This window comes from Taudactylus pleione, unplaced genomic scaffold, assembly GCF_031769625.1.
Source record: "Taudactylus pleione unplaced genomic scaffold, aTauple2 ptg000738l, whole genome shotgun sequence".
Lineage (NCBI taxonomy): Eukaryota > Metazoa > Chordata > Amphibia > Anura > Myobatrachidae > Taudactylus > Taudactylus pleione.
Window position 1 is genome coordinate 955700 of NW_028285140.1, and position 22593 is coordinate 978292.

General features: G+C 48.8%; 1 protein-coding gene across 1 annotated transcript in view; it reads right to left on the reverse strand.

Annotated features, from left to right (window-relative positions):
* Positions 1–22243, reverse strand: part of SVOPL (SVOP like) — a 34555-nt gene extending 12312 nt beyond the window's left edge. Inside the window, exons 1-10 of the mRNA XM_088457124.1 lie at positions 22165–22243; positions 18929–19020; positions 16597–16695; positions 16136–16207; positions 14328–14452; positions 12448–12511; positions 7899–8024; positions 7058–7186; positions 2950–3023; positions 1602–1798 (exon numbers count right to left, since the gene is read on the reverse strand). Of these exons, the coding sequence (XP_088313250.1) occupies positions 1602–1798; positions 2950–3023; positions 7058–7186; positions 7899–8024; positions 12448–12511; positions 14328–14452; positions 16136–16207; positions 16597–16695; positions 18929–19020; positions 22165–22243 (1057 nt within the window). The remainder of the gene's footprint in view (positions 1–1601; positions 1799–2949; positions 3024–7057; positions 7187–7898; positions 8025–12447; positions 12512–14327; positions 14453–16135; positions 16208–16596; positions 16696–18928; positions 19021–22164) is intronic.
* Positions 22244–22593: the final 350 nt, after the last annotated feature.

The following is a 22593-nucleotide window of genomic DNA, read 5'->3' on the forward strand; positions in this document are numbered from 1 at the left end:
GGTAGCACCTCCCATTATATATATATTCAGGGTGTGCAGTCCCGGAATCTTTCCCATATACTCACCTATTCCTGCTCTGACCGTCGTCCATACTACACCAGCTGCCGCTGTCTGTGACATGTTACCTCCCCTATTCCTGCTCTGACCGACGTCCATGCTACACCAGCTGCCGCTGTCTGTGACATGTTACCTCCCCTATTCCTGCTCTGACCGACGTCCATGCTACACCAGCTGCCGCTGTCTGTGACATATTTCCTCCCCTATTCCTGCTCTGACCGTCGTCCATACTACACCAGCTGCCGCTGTCTGTGACATATTACCTCCCCTATTCCTGCTCTGACCGTCGTCCATGCTACACCAGCTGCCGCTGTCTGTGACATATTACCTCCCCTATTCCTGCTCTGACCGTCGCCCATACTACACCAGCTGCCGCTGTCTGTGACATATTACCTCCCCTATTCCTGCTCTGACCGTCGTCCATACTACACCAGCTGCCGCTGTCTGTGACATATTACCTCCCCTATTCCTACTCTGACCGTCGTCCATACTACACCAGCTGCCGCTGTCTGTGACATTTTACCTCCCCTATTCCTGCTCTGACCGTCGTCCATACTACACCAGCTGCCGCTGTCTGTGACATATTACCTCCCCTATTCCTGCTCTGACCGTCGTCCATACTACACCAACTGCTCTGTCTGTGACATTTTACCTCCCCTATTCCTGCTCTGACCGTCGTCCATACTACACCAACTGCCGCTGTCTGTGACATTTTACCTCCCCTATTCCTGCTCTGACCGTCGTCCATACTACACCAGCTGCCGCTGTCTGTGACATATTACCTCCCCTATTCCTGCTCTGACCGTCGTCCATACTACACCAACTGCCGCTGTCTGTGACATTTTACCTCCCCTATTCCTGCTCTGACCATCGTCCATACTACACCAACTGCCGCTGTCTGTGACATATTATCTCCCCTATTCCTGCTCTGACCGTCGTCCATACTACACCAACTGCCGCTGTCTGTGACATATTACCTCCCCTATTCCTGCTCTGACCGTCGTCCATACTACACCAGCTGCTGCTGTCTGTGACATATTACCTCCCCTATTCCTGCTCTGACCGTCGTCCATACTACACCAGCCCTTACAGAGCCCACATTGGTTACAGTAACTGAATGTAAAGCCAAGGAGTTACGTCTTCTAAGCCACACTGAGCTGGCATTACCCAGGTCACCCACATTCAGGACGGATTCATCTACATTAGGAGCCATAACTGCACAGTTGACACCAACTTATTAGAGGTTAATTCATTAAATAAATAGCTTTCTCTGGGAGATGCTTGTGCTATAGATCTCTTGTTGCCCATAGCAACCAATCAGCTCCTACCTATCATTATATAGACTGTTCTTGATAAATGCCACCTCAAAGCTGATTGGTTGCTATGAGCAACCCCGTCACTGGTCCTCTTCAATCTTTTCACTGGTTGATACATCAGCCTCATAGTTGGTGCCCCACTGTCTGTGCCCTATGGCAGATGTGTCGGCAATCTCTCAGTCGGCACACTCTAGGCTGGTGATGATGACAGGTACAGTAGATACTCACAGGCGATCTCCCCCACCGTGCTGATGATCATGGTCTGGTAATCGGAGGGGCTTAACATGTAGCAGAAACAGGGGCTGTTGCTGTCCATCTCCTCATCCGCCCCCACCGGCCCCTGACCCGCTCCGCACAGCAGATTCCGCTCCAGGAGCTCCGAGCTGGCCAGGATTACGCCATAGTATGCGAAAGCGATGCCCAACCTGGGAATGACGCAGGTTCTGTAATCAATCCTGTATAATGTACGGTTATATCTATACATATATCTGAGGCTCCTTTAGTGGCTGTTTATCCCTCATATTGGCCCCTCCAGCACTAAGGAATTACTGCGGCTCCTGTATTGTATGACGCAGCAAGATGTGACTCTTAGGCCTCATACAGAGGGGGTCACAATGCCCGTCACTACTGCGATCCCGCACCCAGCGCATCTGAGAAGTTATAGAAGTGTCGCAGCCACGGTCTCTTGTACAGAGACGCCCATCGCCGGCTTCTCAGCTCCGCTGCTTGGGTACAAAGACGCAGTATTGGACATCGGTCGCACCCTATGGTTGCTCAGATTATCCATCGCAAGTAAAACGCCGGGGCCAGGTACATTGCTCCTCTGCCTCCGCGTCACTGAGCTAATAATACTTTTGCTGATTTATCACTGAACGCAGCCGCGTGTTGCTGAATGACGCAGGAAACTAAAATGCCCCCTATTCCGCACTGCGATCGCCATTTACACGTTGGAAATCTGTAAAAGAAAGTCACGCAGCATTATTTGCAGTAAGGTCGGTATAAGAAAACATTTCTCTCCCGCTAGTTATCGGTATGTCTGTAAATGGACATTCTGCAGAGAATAATGCGCAGTATGTACAGCTCGCCGGCTCCGTCAGACATTCTTCCATAAGCAAAATATATTCATTTGTGAACAGATTTTTTATCCCTTTATTTATTGTCTGGCTTTTGTTATGCTGGAAACGGGATGTACAGTAGTTAGTGTTAATGTTGGCGCTCACAATCCCGGCGCCAGAATACCGACTCCCGGCGCCAGAATACCGACAGGAGTCAGAATCCCGGCTCGACAATCCTGGCAGCTGCAATCAATTAGGTAAGTATTAGGGTTAGAGTTAGGCTGCGGGAAAGTTAGGGTGGGGGAAGGGTTAAATAATTTGCTTGCAGGTGTCGATATTTCAACCATCGGGATTCTGACGCCAGGATTCGGACCGTATTATATTATATGCATGTATAGAAAAAATGTAATGTGGCACCTTGGGATAATGGCTCCGGTTACAATCTCTCTCCCATAATATTATACATTTTACATTTGGAATCTCCTTCCCCAAACCCTGAATTCCCACAGGTCTAAATTTACCAGATGACCCATATCTGCAATGATGTCCGTAAGTATTTCCGGTCTAGGAGATCACAGAAGCTGCCTGTCCTTTCCTATAATAATGAGAAATGTACTATAATTATTATTAGATTTGTACAGTGTGAGTAGTATAGGTGGGAGTAGGGTAGGTGTGAGGGTGTACCAGTGTGAGTAGTATAGGTGGGAGTAGGGTAGGTGTGAGGGTGTACCAGTGTGAGTAGGGTAGGTGTGAGGGTGTACAAGTGTGAGTCGTACAGGTGGGAGTAGGGTAGGTGTGAGGGTGCACCAGTGTGAGTAGTATAGGTGGGAGTAGGGGAGGTGTGAGGGTGTACCAGTGTGAGTAATATAGGTAGGAGTAGGGTAGGTGTGAGGATGTACCAGTGTGAGTAGTACAGGTGGGAGTAGGGTAGGTGTGAGGGTGTACCAGTGTGAGTAGTATAGGTGGGAGTAGGGTAGGTGTGAGGATGTACCAGTGTGAGTAGTACAGGTGGGAGTAGGGTAGGTGTGAGGGTGTACCAGTGTGAGTAGTATAGGTGGGAGTAGGGTAGGTGTGAGGATGTACCAGTGTGAGTAGTATAGGTAGGAGTAGGGTAGGTGTGAGGGTGTACCAGTGTGAGTAGTACAGGTGGGAGTAGGGGTGGTGTGAGGGTGTACCAGTGTGAGTAGTACAGGTGGGAGTAGGGGTGGTGTGAGGGTGTACCAGTGTGAGTAGTATAGGTGGTAGCAGGGTAGGTGTGAGGGTGTACCAGTGTGAGTACTATAGGTGGGAGCAGGGTAGGTGTGAGGGTGTACCAGTGTGAGTAGGGTAGGTGTGAGGGTGTACCAGTGTGAGTAGTATAGGTGGGAGTAGGGTAGGTGTGAGGGTGTACCAGTGTGAGTAATATAGGTAGGAGTAGGGGAGGTGTGAGGGTGTACCAGTGTGAGTAGTATAGGTGGGAGTAGGGTAGGTGTGAGGATGTACCAGTGGGAGTAGGGTAGTTGTGAGGATGTACCAGTGTAAGTAGTACAGGTAGGATTAGGGGTGGTGTGAGGGTGTACCAGTGTGAGTAGTATAGGTGGGAGTAGGGTAGGTGTGTGGGTGTACCAGTGTGAGTAGTATAGGTGGGTGTAGGGTAGGCGTGAGGGTGTACCAGTGTGAGTAGTATAGGTGGGTGTAGGGTAGGCATGAGGGTGTACCAGTGTGAGTAGTATAGGTGGGAGTAGGGTAGGTGTGTGGGTGTACCAGTGTGAGTAGTATAGGTGGGAGTAGGGTAGGTGTGAGGGTGTACCAGTGTGAGTAGTACAGGTGGGAGTAGGGATGCTGTGAGGGTGTACCAGTGTGAGTAGTATAGGTGGTAGCAGGGTAGGTGTGAGGGTGTACCAGTGTGAGTACTATAGGTGGGAACAGGGTAGGTGCGAGGGTGTACCAGTGTGAGTAGGGTAGGTGTGAGGGTGTACCAGTGTGAGTAGTATAGGTGGGAGTAGGGTAGGTGTGAGGGTGTACCAGTGTGAGTAATATAGGTAGGAGTAGGGTAGGTGTGAGGGTGTACCAGTGTGAGTAGTATAGGTGGGAGTAGGGTAGGTGTGAGGGTGTACCAGTGTGAGTAATATAGGTAGGAGTAGGGGAGGTGTGAGGGTGTACCAGTGTGAGTAGTATAGGTGGGAGTAGGGTAGGTGTGAGGATGTACCAGTGGGAGTAGGGTAGTTGTGAGGATGTACCAGTGTAAGTAGTACAGGTAGGATTAGGGGTGGTGTGAGGGTGTACCAGTGTGAGTAGTATAGGTGGGAGTAGGGTAGGTGTGTGGGTGTACCAGTGTGAGTAGTATAGGTGGGTGTAGGGTAGGCGTGAGGGTGTACCAGTGTGAGTAGTATAGGTGGGTGTAGGGTAGGCGTGAGGGTGTACCAGTGTGAGTAGTATAGGTGGGAGTAGGGTAGGTGTGTGGGTGTACCAGTGTGAGTAGTATAGGTGGGAGTAGGGTAGGTGTGAGGGTGTACCAGTGTGAGTAGTACAGGTGGGAGTAGGGATGCTGTGAGGGTGTACCAGTGTGAGTAGTATAGGTGGTAGCAGGGTAGGTGTGAGGGTGTACCAGTGTGAGTACTATAGGTGGGAACAGGGTAGGTGCGAGGGTGTACCAGTGTGAGTAGGGTAGGTGTGAGGGTGTACCAGTGTGAGTAGTATAGGTGGGAGTAGGGTAGGTGTGAGGGTGTACCAGTGTGAGTAATATAGGTAGGAGTAGGGGAGGTGTGAGGGTGTACCAGTGTGAGTAGTATAGGTGGGAGTAGGGTAGGTGTGAGGATGTACCAGTGGGAGTAGGGTAGTTGTGAGGATGTACCAGTGTAAGTAGTACAGGTAGGATTAGGGGTGGTGTGAGGGTGTACCAGTGTGAGTAGTATAGGTAGAAGTAGGGCAGGTGTGAGGGTGTACCAGTGTGAGTAGTATAGGTGGGAGTAGGGTAGGTGTGAGGGTGTACCAGTGTGCGTAGTATAGGTAGGAGTAGGGTAGGTGTGAGGATGTACCAGTGTGAGTAGTATAGGTGGGAGTAGGGGAGGTGTGAGGATGTAGCAGTGTGAGTAGTATAGGTGGGAGTAGGGTAGGTGTGAGGGTGTACCAGTGTGAGTAGTATAGGTGGGAGTAGGGTAGGTGTGAGGATGTACCAGTGTGAGTAGTATTGGTGGGAGTAGGGTAGGTGTGAGGGTGTACCAGTGTGTGTAGTATCGGTAGGGGTAGGGTAGGTGTGAGGATGTACCAGTGTGAGTAGTATAGGTGGGAGTAGGGTAGGTGTGAGGGTGTACCAGTGTGAGTAGTATAGGTGGGAGTAGGGTAGGTGTGAGGGTGTACCAGTGTGAGTAGTATAGGTGGGAGTAGGGTAGGTGTGAGGGTGTACCAGTGTGAGTAGTATAGGTGGGTGTAGGGTAGGTGTGAGGGTGTACCAGTGTGAGTAGTATAGGTGGGTGTAGGGTAGGTGTGAGGGTGTACCAGTGTGAGTAGTATAGGTGGGAGTAGGGTAGGTGTGAGGGTGTACCAGTGTGAGTAGTATAGGTGGGAGTAGGGTAGGTGTGAGGGTGTACCAGTGTGAGTCATACAGGTGGGAGTAGAGGAGGTGTGAGGGTGTACCAGTGTGAGTAGAACAGGTGGGAGTAGGGTAGGTGTGAGGGTGTACCAGTGTGAGTAGTATAGGTGGGAGTAGGGGAGGTGTGAGGGTGTACCAGTGTGAGTAGTATAGGTAGGAGTAGGGTAGGTGTGAGGGTGTACCAGTGTGAGTAGTATAGATGGGAGTAGGGTAGGTGTGAGGGTGTACCAGTGTGAGTAGTATAGGTGGGAGTAGGGTAGGTGTGAGGATGTACCAGTGTGAGTAGTATAGGTGGGAGTAGGGTAGGTGTGAGGATGTACCAGTGTGAGTAGTATAGGTGGGAATAGGGGAGGTGTGAGGGTGTACCAGTGTGAGTAGTATAGGTGGGAGTATGGTAGGTGTGAGGGTGTACCAGTGTGAGTAGTATAGGTGGGAGTAGGGTAGGTTTGAGGGTGTACCGGTGTCAGCATGAGTCATGAATGGTCCCCTGGGGAAGACATTGGTAGGGGCCTATCATAAAAAGTGTGGCCAGTGACCACAGAGAATTGGCCAACCATTATAGATAGACAACATGAATACAACATTCCTGTTCCTGCTCTACCATGTAACTGATACTGTAATAGAATATCAATGTATAATTCAAATGTACTGTCTGAAACCTAACAATAGAGGTGGGGCCCACCAGGGATTTCCCCTGTACCCCTGTGGCCAGTTAGACCCTAGGTGTGAGTAGGATAGGTGTGAGTAGGATAGGAGGGTATGAGGGTGCATTAGTGGGTACTAGAAGTAGATGTAGAGTAAAATCTTTCAGAGAGCGCTTAATGATTTGTAGACACAGGAGAAGTCTGGTAGGCTGGAGGGAGAAGTATTTATCAGGGACAAGGTCGGGTGCAGGAACAGGATACAGGTTGTCCTGAGAGAGCAGAGAGAATTTCATGTCCACATACAGATCATACAGCCGACGTGTAACATGTAATCATTTGCAGTAAGTGCTTTTAGTGACTTATAATACACAAGGTCTAGTGGTTAGTCCCTATGATATTATGAATATTACTCACTGACAATGGTTCCTTAATGGTCCCTTCCGGGACGTGTGAGCGGTTTATTCTCGCAATCCGTTCCAAGGTTTTTGTTGCTGCCTGGTTATTCCCCACAGAGACGTTGTAGCGCGCTGATTCAGGAATGAACTGCCGGGAAAGATACCGAAATCGTGTCACAGCTCAGCAATCCCCCCTTATGTGCACCAAACCCCCTGCTATTCAGCTCCTTAGGTTATACAACATTTCCTGCAGAATCTCAGAGCTTAGAATAAATCCATAGACCTTCTGCGTGCCCTAGTAGCAACACTGTGCCAGGGCATGCTGGGATGTGTAGTTCCACATCAGCTGGAGGGGCACATGTCGAATACCCCTGTTATAGACTTAACAATTCCTGGACAATGGGCCTGATACAGAGATTACGCTAATGCTGCCGAAGCTGCGACTTTTGTACATGGCGTCTGTGTGACATTATGCAAACGTCGCAGCTGCCAGGATTTGTATTGAGACGTTACCAGTGACGTTGCAAATCTGAGCGATTACATACAAAGACGCAGCTCGGGCGCAGATCAGACGATCTCTTTGCAAATAAAACAAAAATGAAACTTGACACATGCGCAAATGACTGATAAACGCTCACCAGGGGCGTGGATCGCATAATAGGCTCCGTGTGTAAAGGAACTAGTATAACGTCTCCAATTAGTTATACGGATGGTTTTGCCTTATAACTAATCGCTGCTTCTAAATTTAATGGCAAACTCGCCGAAAACGCGCCAGTTCCTAAAACTCCGGACCTATTACACAACCCCCATAGTAATGGCCGCGTCCGAGGGAGGAAGAGAACAAACAGATAGAATCTCACTTTGAACACAATGATAAGAATGATCCCAGGAATGGATGCCAGGCGGACAAGCCAGCGCCACCCTAACGTCGGAGTAACCACCGATCCCAGCCCGATGATCAGTAGGGATCCGGCTAACCAGAAGAGCTGCAGGCAGAAGATTACAAGAAAACAATAATAATGTCATTTCCTGACACGATGATCTCTATGGCGACCATAATAAGTCATGTAACTGTATATCGCATATATAATGGGGGTGACCGTGCTGGCAAAGCGTAACAAATGTATTATGCAATGAACATAAAATACAGTACCATATAAAAAGTTGTTAATCTTAGATACGCTGCTTAGAAGCTCATGTTCTCAAACTAAACGTCTTGTTTGATTTGCGCTATAATAATGATAATAATAATATTATAAGATCTTTGGAACCTGCTCAATGTCTTTGTTGATATAATGATCTCTGGGCCTGATTCAGAGCCGGACGCTCTGACAGAGCGCTCGCTCTGAATCAGGGCCGGTCTTTTTTTTATTTATTTAGAACGGCCTCCTGGCCGCTCGCATAGCTGTGGGTGACCACCCACAGCTATAGCGAGCGGCCAGGAAGATGGTCGCTATGGTCAAGACCATCGGGCTTGCAACGAGACCCTTGTGGTAGGGTCTCGTGGCCGCAAGCCCCAGAGAGATTTCGGCTCTCACTTGTGATGTCAGTGGGGCCGCCCCCAAATGGAGGCGTTCACATGGGAACGCCTCAGTTTGGGCAGCCACTCCCCCGGCCCACCCACCAAAGGGGACGTGCTGTCACTCAACATCAACAGCACGCCCACTTGGGTACGAGACCCGGAGCGACGGTTTGCCCGTCGCTATCCGGGACTCGCGCATGCGATTGACGGAGCTGGCTCCGTCGTACGCATGCGCACTGGGCCACCATCGACCCGCTTGCGAGCGCATAGCGCTTGCGAGTGGGTCTGAATCAGGCCCTCAGTGTCCTCATGGAGACGATGTAGGAAATTTACTAAGAATCGTGTTTCAAGCCGAAACCAAATTCCCGGATATCGCTGGAACGTTTTACGATCAAAAATCCAAATGTACTAATCAGCGTATTTGTTTATTTACATTTGATTTCTGTTGTGTGTGAGATCAGACGATTTGCCCCATGTACAATGGATTCTGCTGTCACATCAAAGCATTTCATTATCGTAGCCCCTCCCCCTACTGCCTGTTTTCTCTGCACTGTACAGCAGGGGCAGAGCTATGATGGTGCGCTCATAGCACCACGACCCCTGCACCACCCACCTTTCCACCAACCACGCCCACTCTGTGCCAAGCTGGCAGCAAAGTTGGTTAGTATGGCGTTAAGTCGTGTTTAATCTTCAAGTTGCCAACGAAGTGACCGTTAGTAAGTCTCAGATTTTCTAATTTATTGTGATATCACAGAAAACACCAAATTCATCTTTAGTAAATTCCCCCAAAGTTTCAGTTTCTGACGATGTATCATCTCCAGACAAAAATGTTTTTTAATTACTTTTTAGATCCTTCAAAACGTCTGTTTATGTTTCAGCCGCTACTAAGAGGCAGCGCTACGGTCCCAATATCTATAATTCCCTGACCCAAATAAGAGCAATTCTATGCCCTGTAACGTCAGATCCTCCTGCTACATGTATGTCGTCCTCTGCGTGTCTAAGCCAGTGATCAGACCCTACCTGGGATAAGGGAAGCATGTATGTCATCCTCTGCGTATCTATGCCAGTGATCAGACCCTACCTGGGATAAGGGAAGCATGTATGTCATCCTCTGCGTGTCTATGCCAGTGATCAGACCCTACCTGGGATAAGGGAAGCATGTATGTCATCCTCTGCGTGTCTATGTCAGTGATCAGTCCCTACCTGGGATAAGGGAAGCATGTATGTCATCCTCTGCGTGTCTATGCCAGTGATCAGACCCTACCTGGGATAAGGGAAGCATGTATGTCATCCTCTGCGTGTCTATGCCAGTGATCAGACCCTACCTGGGATAAGGGAAGCATGTATGTCATCCTCTGCGTGTCTATGTCAGTGATCAGTCCCTACCTGGGATAAGGGAAGCATGTATGTCATCCTCTGCGTGTCTATGCCAGTGATCAGACCCTACCTGGGATAAGGGAAGCATGTATGTCATCCTCTGCATGTCTATGTCAGTGATCAGTCCCTACCTGGGATAAGGGAAGCATGTATGTCATCCTGTGCGTGTCTATGCCAGTGATCAGACCCTACCTGGGATAAGGGAAGCATATATGTCACCCTCTGCGTGTCTATGCCAGTGATCAGACCCTACCTGGGATAAGGGAAGCATGTATGTCATCCTCTGCATGTCTATGCCAGTGATCAGACACTACCTGGGATAAGGGAAGCATGTATGTCATCATCTATGTGTCTATGCCAGTGATCAGACAATACCTGGGATAAGGGAAGCATGTATGTCATCCTCTGCGTGTCTATGCCAGTGATCAGACCCTACCTGGGATAAGGGAAGCATGTATGTCATCCTCTGCATGTCTATGCCAGTGATCAGTCCCTACCTGGGATAAGGGAAGCATGTATGTCACCCTCTGGGTGTCTATGCCAGTGATCAGTCCCTACCTGGGATAAGGGAAGCATGTATGTCATCCTCTGCGTGTCTATGCCAGTGATCAGACACTACCTGGGATAAGGGAAGCATGTATGTCATCATCTATGTGTCTATGCCAGTGATCAGACAATACCTGGGATAAGGGAAGCATGTATGTCATCCTCTGGGTGTCTATGCCAGTGATCAGTCCCTACCTGGGATAAGGGAAGCATGTATGTCATCCTCTGCGTGTCTATGCCAGTGATCAGACACTACCTGGGATAAGGGAAGCATGTATGTCATCATCTATGTGTCTATGCCAGTGATCAGACAATACCTGGGATAAGGGAAGCATGTATGTCATCCTCTGCGTGTCTATGCCAGTGATCAGACCCTACCTGGGATAAGGGAAGCATGTATGTCATCCTCTGCGTGTCTATGCCAGTGATCAGACCCTACCTGGGATAAGGGAAGCATGTATGTCACCCTCTGCGTGTCTATGTCAGTGATCAGTCCCTACCTGGGATAATGGAAGCATGTATGTCATCCTCTGCGTGTCTATGCCAGTGATCAGACCCTACCTGGGATAAGGGAAGCATGTATGTCACCCTCTGCATGTCTATGCCAGTGATCAGTCCATACCTGGGATAAGGGAAGCATGTATGTCATCCTCTGCGTGTCTATGCCAGTGATCAGACCCTACCTGGGATAAGGGAAGCATGTATGTCATCCTCTGCATGTCTATGTCAGTGATCAGTCCCTACCTGGGATAAGGGAAGCATGTATGTCATCCTCTGCGTGTCTATGCCAGTGATCAGACCCTACCTGGGATAAGGGAAGCATGTATGTCACCCTCTGCATGTCTATGCCAGTGATCAGACCCTACCTGGGATAAGGGAAGCATGTATGTCATCCTCTGCGTGTCTATGCCAGTGATCAGTCCCTACCTGGGATAAGGGAAGCATGTATGTCACCCTCTGGGTGTCTATGCCAGTGATCAGTCCCTACCTGGGATAAGGGAAGCATGTATGTCATCCTCTGCGTGTCTATGCCAGTGATCAGACACTACCTGGGATAAGGGAAGCATGTATGTCATCATCTATGTGTCTATGCCAGTGATCAGACAATACCTGGGATAAGGGAAGCATGTATGTCATCCTCTGCGTGTCTATGCCAGTGATCAGACACTACCTGGGATAAGGGAAGCATGTATGTCATCCTCTGCGTGTCTATGCCAGTGATCAGTCCCTACCTGGGATAATGGAAGCATGAATGTCATCCTCTGCGTGTCTATGCCAGTGATCAGACCCTACCTGGGATAAGGGAAGCATGTATGTCATCCTCTGCGTGTCTATGCCAGTGATCAGACCCTACCTGGGATAAGGGAAGCATGTATGTCATCCTCTGCGTGTCTATGCCAGTGATCAGACCCTACCTGGGAAAAGGGAATCATGTATGTCATCCTCTGCGTGTCTATGCCAGTGATCAGACACTACCTGGGATAAGGGAAGCATGTATGTCATCCTCTGCGTGTCTATGCCAGTGATCAGACCCTACCTGGGATAAGGGAAGCATGTATGTCATCCTCTGCGTGTCTATGCCAGTGATCAGTCCATACCTGGGATAAGGGAAGCATGTATGTCATCCTCTGCGTGTCTATGCCAGTAATCAGACCCTACCTGGGATAAGGGAAGCATGTATGTCACCCTCTGCGTGTCTATGCCAGTGATCAGTCCATACCTGGGATAAGGGAAGCATGTATGTCAGCCTCTGCATGTCTATGCCAGTGATCAGGCACTACCTGGGATAATGGAAGCATGTATGTCATCCTCTGCATGTCTATGCCAGTGATCAGACCATACCTGGGATAAGGGAAGCATGTATGTCATCCTCTGCATGTCTATGCCAGTGATCAGTCCCTACCTGGGATAAGGGAAGCATGTATGTCATCCTCTGCATGTCTATGCCAGTGATCAGACCATACCTGGGATAAGGGAAGCATATATCCACGGAACTTCTTTGGTAAAAATTCAGTCTTAATAATTAGTCTGAAAGAGAAAACAGAAGTTGTATAGGGAATATCATAACTAAAGAGAATAATTAGCTGCACAGTCTGCTTTAATAAAAAAAAATAGCAAAGTCCTGAGTGCTAGATAATAATGTTTAATATTAAATACATAAAGAACAACCTAGAAATACAGCAAACTAAATCGCAGTATAAGAACATAAACATGTTGGTTCCCCTGTGTAATTGTGGCAATCAGTAATTAGTCTTGTGTCTATATATGTATATTAAGGGACTGAAGTGCATTTGTACAAGTTCAATAGATCAACAGTTACCTCCAAAGTGGAAGAGTGACAAAATAATATGGATATTTTTAATTATCTCAGTTTATTGGAAAGTAAAATAGTGGGACCCCAATATGTCAGTGTAGTGGAGAGGGCTCTTATAGCCCGTATAATGTAGTGTCCTACAGCTGTACACATACTTACCGACTCTCCCGGAAATTGCGGGAGACACCCAAATTTGTGGGCAGTCCCCCGCACCCCCGGAAGAGTAGAGGGTCCCCCCGCATCCTGCCACTTCCTAACGATATGGGCACTATGGGATGGATAAAGCTGTGAATCGCGGGTACACAGGGAGGGGGTGGGGCCCAACGTGTTTCTATGCAAATTACTTCATATTGGTCCCTTGATCGGGCAGCAAATCTCAGCATTCCCTGTGAGGGGGAGGGGCCTAATGATGATTAGCGCTGGGCCCCGCCCCCAGTTAGTGCCATCTCTCCACTGAGCTTCTCCCGGAGGAGACAGCTGAAAAGTAGGTAAGTATATCTGTACATATGTATGTATGCATGCCATGTCAACATGATAGAATGTTGACCTACTGTCCCTGGATCACCTACCAGTCACTTACCTAGGCCCGGCATTATCTTCTGGGTCCTGGCAGTCATGTGATCAACAGTACCGGCACAGACGGGTGACTCAGCGGCATTCCGGTGAGTATTTCCCCTCAGAATGTCGGCAATGACATGTCAACATTCCGAGGATGCCGACAGTATGCTTGTTGAAATGTTGAACCATGTATATATTCTAGTGTCGACATTCTGGTGTTGACATTGTGAATGATGAATGATGTCATGGTTACTGTTAACCATCTGACCAGATACCGAGTTCCGGGTGGTCTCCGCCGTCCAGGCCCAGGGGGCGCCACTAACGTGCACTGGTGCAGATTCATAGGTTCTTACTGGCAGGGTCCCTGAGCCACCGGCTATAGAGCAGGATCGCCGCTGTGAACAGAAAACCTCCATCTTGCTGTTGGCGGCTGACCCTAAGCAGTGTCGCAGTGTCCGGCAATGAGTGAGGTGAACGGCTGACATTTAGCGGTGGTTCCGGGCTGGAATGCGCGGCTCAATGCTGATAAGCACCTTCGCCAGGAGCAGGGAACTTCCAGGCTCACAGCAGCAATCCTGCGCTATACTCTTGGCTCGGGGACGCTGTCAGGCAAAGCAAATCTCCCATAATACAGTAGTGTATTCTAACAAGTGTCGCTATGCTCGCCCCTTCCGGAGGTCGGCGTTGGGATTCTGACAGCCGTGATCCCAAGCACCAACCCTATTGCCCAATATACAACATAGAGAGCATCCCAGTGGCCATTATACAATATGGAGAGTACGTTAGTGACCTCTATATAACAGTGTTTTCTGGTGACTGATATACAATACAGAGAACATCCCGTAGTCCAACCTACTAGCCCAAGGGGCATTTTTGTTACTCTTACAGTGAAATAACATCAAATAACATCTCAGAATGTAACTTCACTGTTTAGTCCAAACTCAGTTGTGGTGCAAAGTAAAGTAGATTTACCCCTGGGCATGTCCTGAGACACCGCACCCCACCAGGCACCTCAGGAAGACAAACCAGCTGTAGGATGGGGCGAAGGAGGTGAGCAGGGAGAAGTACGCCCCCCACATGAAGGAGATCACCAAAATCTGCAATTACAGGATGGGAAGGAGTTTAATAATGTATCACATGACATTAGGGGTATAACTTACACTTAGGAGTAAATACATTTTGCACTCTTTCAATACAATGGGAGAGGGGGGGGATTTAAAATGTGAATCAGACTCTCGTGAGGGGGTGTGCCTGCGCTCAACTTTAAATGATCGTATTAAATAGCGCTGCCCGGGAATTTATATGCCCCGCGCATAAGCTGCCAGTATTTTCCCTGAGTGGATAAATGAAATGACAGCGCACGTTCCCCTGAGTGTACGCACAGGCCGCTGGAGCATACAGGATCGCTGGCATTAGGACTGGTGGAACAAGACCATGGACGGTCCTGGCAGGGCCGTAGGGAGGGCGGTGCGGCCGGTGTCTCCGCACAGGGCGGAATCCTCCAGCGGCACCGGCCACACACTTCTCTGCGCCGGAGGTCTGCAGGAGGAGACCTTCGGCAGTGGTGCGAGCTGCACAGTGAATGTCGGCGTAGCATCCCGCCCTCCCTCCTCCCCTCGGAAGTAAGTGTAAGCGCTCAGGGTGGGAGGAGAGGGAGTGAGAGGGGTGGCAGTGCTGCACAGGGCGCACTGCCGTCTAGCTACGGCGCTGGTTCCTGGGAGGTGGTCTGAGCTAACCGCAAATAAAAAGGTCTTATATGCGTGTTATAGGCATGTGACTGGCATGTCAGGGAACTCCACTGTGATGCCAATCTCAGAGCCACGGCCACAGGTGCCTTGTTCAGAGGAATTTCAGAAGGACACATGTATTCAGCTTTTCTGAGTGTGTATAAGCAGTTTCTTGTTTAGGTATTTGAGACGGGGAATTGTTTGCGCTCTACTAGAGTGGGTTCGCACTTTTATTAATGAATTGCTAATTTGTGCTTTGCTGTCAAATCAAATGGTTTCAAAGAAGTGTACGCGATGTAAACAGGGTCATAACTAAGGGGGTGCAAGCATTGGCATCGCCCAAGGCACGGCGTAGTCGCTACCCTACGTCCCCTCCAAGTGGCTTTGTATTGCTGTTGCAGCTTGTACAGTTGCCCAGAGCTTGCGAAAGAACGTTCCAGCTCCTGGCAGAGCAGTACTTCCTTGTGCTGGTGGCTCCACCCCCTTGATGTGATGTCATGATATCACATGATCAGGGGGTGGAGCCAGCACAGGGTGCATTGGATGTGAATGAGCCACATATGTTACTGGAGCAGACCTGCATGATTGGGTCATCGGTGACTCAGCATATGGTGGTAAATGCGATATCTCTACATGTAGGTTCTTTTATTGATCACAAATTTTGCCCAATTTGCAACTAACTCTGCATCAGGTCAATAATGATCATCTCCCTAAGGCCACAGACAAGTTGGAAATATATATGGAGTTTTCAGGAACAGATTTTATTGAGATTGGAGTTGACCAAAGGTTTCAGGTGGTGGAACCAGGTCACTTGGATGGAATCTGGCGTCAGCAGTCTGAACTCATGACCGGAGACCTCCTGCCTCTTGGTCTAGCACTTTCTTTGAAGTGTAATGAAGATCGCAAACTCAGCTCATCACTAACTGCAGTGTAAGGAGGCTTGTGTGAGGCCTTGCTCTGCTACGCTCCCCTTATCTCATGGTTCTGGGTGTGTTACTGAAGATAGAGGTGTCAGCAGTAAATGTCTGTGCACAGAACGTTATCACCAGTCACCTTCAGACGTCCATATCTATCTGCCAGGAGCCCAAGAACTATGCTGAATATCATGTATCCGAGAAACACCATCTGCAAAACACGTACAAGGCAGAATAGATTTGTGTTATTTACATTGGACAGGTCGTATCTGGACATGTTACATACCAGTGGCTGACATTGCTCCGTACAAGTCACTGGTGACATCAGATCGCTGTCTGTGGGTTACATCACCCTCTTTCTTCTGCACCGTGAATGTCCCCAATGAGGTTACTTAATGGAAGAAGCATTAATGGACCCTGTGCCCCTTTGTAAACACTCATGAGGGGCTATTGGAAGCTCTGCCCAACAAGCGGAGCATTGAACACGTACAAAGCGTATTTCTCCTCCTGTGTTTAGGTTACATTTGGATTAGAGGTGAGCTGGTGTTATTCTGAGACCATCTGGTTTACCTCTTTGCCGTATGTAAGCCATGAACTCACCGTAGTCACCAACGCCACCTGCCAGCTTTGGAGACGCCATTCACATCGAATGGACGAGGACACAACAGCCAACAGCATAATCTCCATGGCTTCAGCAATCTAGGTAAAAGACAAATATAAGCTGCATTGTCCTGTGTCTATAGATGGCCCTGGCCTAAAGCATTCTGATAAAAAGTAACCCACCCACCGCACCCCCCCCCCTTGCAGCAAAAGACTGGGAGAAGTAGGGACACGTTACTTATGTCATGCTAACACTGTGATTTACCACCTACTGTATGGAGATGGAAAAGTATTAACCAGATGTTTCTATAGATAGTAATTACACTGGTGACCTCTGCAGGCTTAAAGTGTGTACTACACCCTGCACATCAAAGAGGCTGAAAAAAACATGTAATTACCAGAATGCACAGAACAGTATTTACAGCTCTGGAAGCTACTGCTGACTGTGACTTGAATTAGTTTCTGTGCTGCCACCAGGTGGAGCTGTTACACACCAAAACTGAGACAAGTCAGCAACAGGACAGTGTGTTTGCGGTTGGACATTCGCAGTTGTGAATGGGAGATGCTGAGGAGTGGAGTGCAGAGTGGGGTGAGCTGCTGCAGGTCTGCTGTGAGAGACAAGAGACTGGACAAAGCATTATCACTGAAGTCATAAGCCACCGAGTACCCGCTGAGTGACTGCTGCAGAAGCACAAGCTGAGACTGAGGCTCTCATTCAGAGGCAGTCGGAGGATGCAAGCGGTCACTCAGAAACTGGGGGGCCGATTGCATCCTGACCGCCCGCCTCTGTTTCGGTCGTTAGGCTGTGGGTTTACACCCACAGCTCTAACGACCGCTAGGGTGATGGTCGCGATGGTCATGGACCATCGCGACCATCGGGGCTTACGACGAGACCCTAGGGTAGGGTCTCACTTGTCGTAAGCCCCGGAGAGCTTCTGGCTCTGTCAGAACCGGAAGCTCTCCACTGATATCACTAGTGATGTCAGTGGGGCCTCCCCCAAACGGCAGGCGTTCCCATGGGAACGCCTCCGTTTGGGCTGCCAACCCCCCGGCCCGCCTTCCAAATGGGGTGAGCTGTCAATCAACATCGACAGCTCGCCCCCTTTGGAAAGAGACCCGCTAAGACTGTCGCTGTCGGTCGTAGCGGGTCTCACGCATGCACACGAAGGAGCCGGCTCCCTCGTGCACATGCGCACTGGACAAACATCAAGGCGGCCGTGCAGTCGTAGACCGTACGGCCGCCTCTGAATGAAGCCCCGAGAGCTGGAGACATTGGGTCTGCTTCTCTTATCCTCTGCCTCCACTCCCAACCTCACCCTGCTTCTCTCATCCTCTGCCTCCACTCCCAACCTCACCCCTGCTTCTGTTATCCTCTGCCTCCACTCCCAGCCTCACCCCTGCTTCTCTTATCCTCTGCCTCCACTCCCAACCTCACCCCTGCTTCTCTCATCCTCTGCCTCCACTCCCAACCTCACCCCTGCTTCTGTTATCCTCTGCCTCCACTCCCAGCCTCACCCCTGCTTCTCTTATCCTCTGCCTCCACTCCCAACCTCACCCCTGCTTCTCTCATCCTCTGCCTCCACTCCCAACCTCACCCCTGCTTCTGTTATCCTCTGCCTCCACTCCCAACCTCACCCCTGCTTCTCTTATCCTCTTCCTCCACTCCCAACCTCACCCCTGCTTCTCTTATCCTCTGCCTCCACTCCCAGCCTCACCCCTGCTTCTCTTATCCTCTGCCTCCACTCCCAGCCTCACCCCTGCTTCTCTTATCCTCTGCCTCCACTCCCAACCTCACCCCTGCTTCTCTCATCCTCTGCCTCCACTCCCAACCTCACCCCTGCTTCTGTTATCCTCTGCCTCCACTCCCAGCCTCACCCCTGCTTCTCTTATCCTCTGCCTCCACTCCCAGCCTCATCCCTGCTTCTCTTATCCTCTGCCTCCACTCCCAACCTCACCCCTGCTTCTCTTATCCTCTGCCTCCACTCCCAACCTCACCCCTGCTTCTCTCATCCTCTGCCTCCACTCCCAACCTCACCCCTGCTTCTGTTATCCTCTGCCTCCACTCCCAGCCTCACCCCTGCTTCTCTTATCCTCTGCCTCCACTCCCAACCTCACCCCTGCTTCTCTTATCCTCTGCCTCCACTCCCAACCTCACCTCTGCTTCTCTCATCCTCTGCCTCCACTCCCAACCTCACCCCTGCTTCTGTTATCCTCTGCCTCCACTCCCAGCCTCACCCCTGCTTCTCTTATCCTCTGCCTCCACTCCCAACCTCACCCCTGCTTCTCTTATCCTCTGCTTCCACTCCTTCTGTGCACCAGTAAATACACTTACCCCAGTGCTCCCCATAATTAAAAAGAGCATGATATGGAAATAGCCGAATCCAATGGTCTCAACTGCATCTTCCACTGAGTAAGTCTTTGGACCTAGAGATGAGATGTGTAAGGTGAGATGAGTAAGAGGCTGAGTTGTGCTTTCAGGTAAATATTAGTCTTAGGGTCCAAGAATAAGTCAGGACCAGTTACTACTTGTTTCTGATGCTGAGAGGGGTCAATTCTGCAATCCCATATTAGGCAACCACGGGAAGCCTAGATATAGATGCATTAGTGGTACCATCTGGGACTGGCCCCATTGCTGGCTCCAGTGATGCCTTCCTGACTGTGCTGAGTCTCCGCCGGTTGTATTACATTGCATATGTGCAGACGGCCGTCACACATGTGAATTAGTGAGTATCCCATAGCCAGCAGCATTAGGCTGCCAGCAAGACAGGAGGACGGGGTCCCCGCAGGACCTTGCCGGGCAGGCAGGGGCAGAACTATGGGAGACGGAGGCGCCTGCCGCCGGGCTCCAGCTCTGAAGGGGCACCTCCTCCACTGTCCACAACATATTCACCCCACTGTAACTATGTACCCAGAGTGTACCGCTTCCCTGAGAAGCCACCATACACTAGTGGAGAGCTCCATGTCAGACCATCAGCTGCTGCCTTCCTCTATCTATAGCCTGTCTGCAAGCAAATTGCTAAATTACAGTGTCAGTGGCTGTGACAGGGGGGGCACCAAATTATAACTTGCCTCCGGGCGTCTGGGATGAACTTACGCCACTGCGGGCAGGTAAGTTATGGTAAACACTGGTGGCATATGTGTAAGTACAGGTTTCACCGTGATATTAAACTAAATATGCTGCTGGTAATTAGTATCATTCTTAAATGGAACCTCAGTGTATGAGACATGATACATACTCCCTGTACTATACCTATAATTACAGTACACAAGTAAGACTGGCATTGCATAAATAGCATTCCTGCTCTCATTACTTATAAATAATAGATACAGGGTACAAACAAAAAAGTGGCAGCTGCTCAATCAATCTGGTAGTACTTTTCAGGCGCATGAAAGGGAGGGGTCATACCAAGTAGAAAAGGGAGGGGGGTTTTACCCCCTATTGTTCCTCAGCACACTGAATTATACTTGCAACAATATATGAATAGAAATTCAGAGATATTGGTTGCATGCATTTGCAAATACATGGGAAGCTGTATTTGACTCTTTTTCCATTTTTAGTGTGATGCCCTGGGGGGGTCCTGGGCTGGACGTTTTTGGGGTGCTCTGTGCCCCAGACGTGAACCCCTTAGTGTTAGGGGCTGCTAGTGACAGAGAAGCTGTGACGTGGCCTAGCAGCTTCCCATGTATTTGCAAATGTATGCAACCAATATCTCTGAATTTCTATTACCATATAGTCTTCATATATTGTTGCAAGTATAATTCAGTGTGCTGAGGAACAATAGGGGGTTAAACCCCCCTCCTTTTTCTACTTGGTATGACCCCTCCCTTTCATGCACCTGAAAAGTACTACCAGATTGATTGAGCAGCTGCCATTTTTTTGTTTGTGGTCATGAGATGCATGAATGAGCCAGCATTAGTAGGGCATGCTGGTTCCAGAAGTGCTAGTTGGCGTTCCCAGGGGTGTCTCCCAGGTAAGCTGGCTCTCAATTTGGATGCATTTATGTATGTGCCTTTATCATGAGGCCTTACATTTGCCAAAATATATATGTGCCTTTATTATGAGACCTTATATTTGGTATATATTACATTTGGGGTGAGCGTTTGGGTGTAGGAAACCCGAGGCTACTCTGGCTGGGCCTCCTCAGGGCATCACAACTTAATACACATAGTTACTTTTCACATCACCTTTTATGTTTGTTTTTTATTCATGTAATTTTTTCACATATAGTTTAACCTCTTTTTTAACACTTATTAATTAGTCTTACACATCTATACTTTACACTGCACTGTCACTCTTTTTCCATTTTTAGTGTGATGCCCTGTTGGGGGTCCTGGGCTGGACATTTTTGGGGTGCTCTGCACCCCGGATGTAAACCACTTAGTGTTAGGGACTGCTAGTGACAGAGAAGCCGTGACGTGGCCTAGCAGCTTCCCATGTATTTGCAAATGCATGCAACCAATATCTCTGATTTCTATTACCATATAGTCTTCATATATTGTTTCAAGTATAATTCAGTGTGCTGAGGAACAATAGGGGGTTAAAGCCCCCTCCCTTTTCTACAATATATATAGGGTGTTCTTAGTAAATAAGCCTTGGGTGTTCATTTTATTACAGACAATTGGAAATTTGGGGCAGCTGAGGTCGCACCTCCAATCACCAGACCACACTCCAATCCACCCATTACCCATTTATATTAGGTGATGCCCCTTTCTTGCTACATCACAATCTGTATGGGCAGAAAATCAGGACTGTGACACACACAGTGGTACAGCTACAGGCGGGATATAGGGATAAAATGGCGGCTTTTGTAAGCTGGCGCTTCTTGGTGGGTTTGAGGTGAAAATTTAAAGCAGCGCTAACATAAAGTGTCAAAGTCGCAGAGAAGCTGCTGCATTTACTAAGCTATGATAGACATTATTTGTATTCTTACCAGGAGATATTCTGACTTCTCTGTCAGTAGCGCCCTCTATGGACAAGATATGAGAAGACAAGTAGCACCAGCTGATGTGCTGTTCATAGCAGGACAGGGTTAGAGGATGTTAGTGTTCTAGGGAATATAGATGATAAACTCTACTGTGACAAGCACTGAGGGGAATACTCTGTGTAACGCATTGCACCTTATGTTGGTGGTATATACATAAATACTCTGTGTAACGCATTGTACCTTATGTTGGTGGTATATACATAAATACTCTGTGTAACGCATTGCACCTTATGTTGGTGGTATATACATAAATACTCTGTGTAACGCATTGCACCTTATGTAGGTGGTATATACATAAATACTCTGTGTAACGCATTGACCTTATGTAGGTGGTATATACATAAATACTCTGTGTAACGCATTGCACCTTATGTTGGTGGTATATACATAAATACGATGTGTAACGCATTGCACCTTATGTAGGTGTTATATACATAAATACACTATATAACGCATTGCACCTTATGTAGGTGGTATATAAATAAATACTATTACTAAATAAAAAAATAATTCTGATTAAAGTGTAACTGGCTGCGTGGTGAGGTCACATGGTTTCCTGCTCCTCTCCTCCCGTCTTACTTACCCTTTGAGGGTTCTCTGGCGCGAGGCCCCATTTCTTCCAGGTTCAGCGTGTTCACGTATTTTATCAGCTGAGGCTCCATTTCCTGTCATGTGACTTCGGGCACTTTGCTTCTTACAGAAACTCGCTGTGAAGACATAACAAGAAATGATTATTACCAGTTATTTACATAGCGCACACATATTCCGCAGCGCATCACAGACAGTATTATAGTCAGTCACCCCAGTCCCTGCCCCAGGGGAGCTCACACTCCATATCCCCGCAATATGGACGCACACATACACGCTGAGGTTACTTTATTTTTGTTGTCAGAAGCCAATTGACCTTCCAGTATGTTTTTGGATTTTGGGAGGAAACCGGAGCACCCGGAGGAAACCCACGGAAACATGGGAAGAAGCTACAAACTCCACACATATATGTATGACCTTGGTG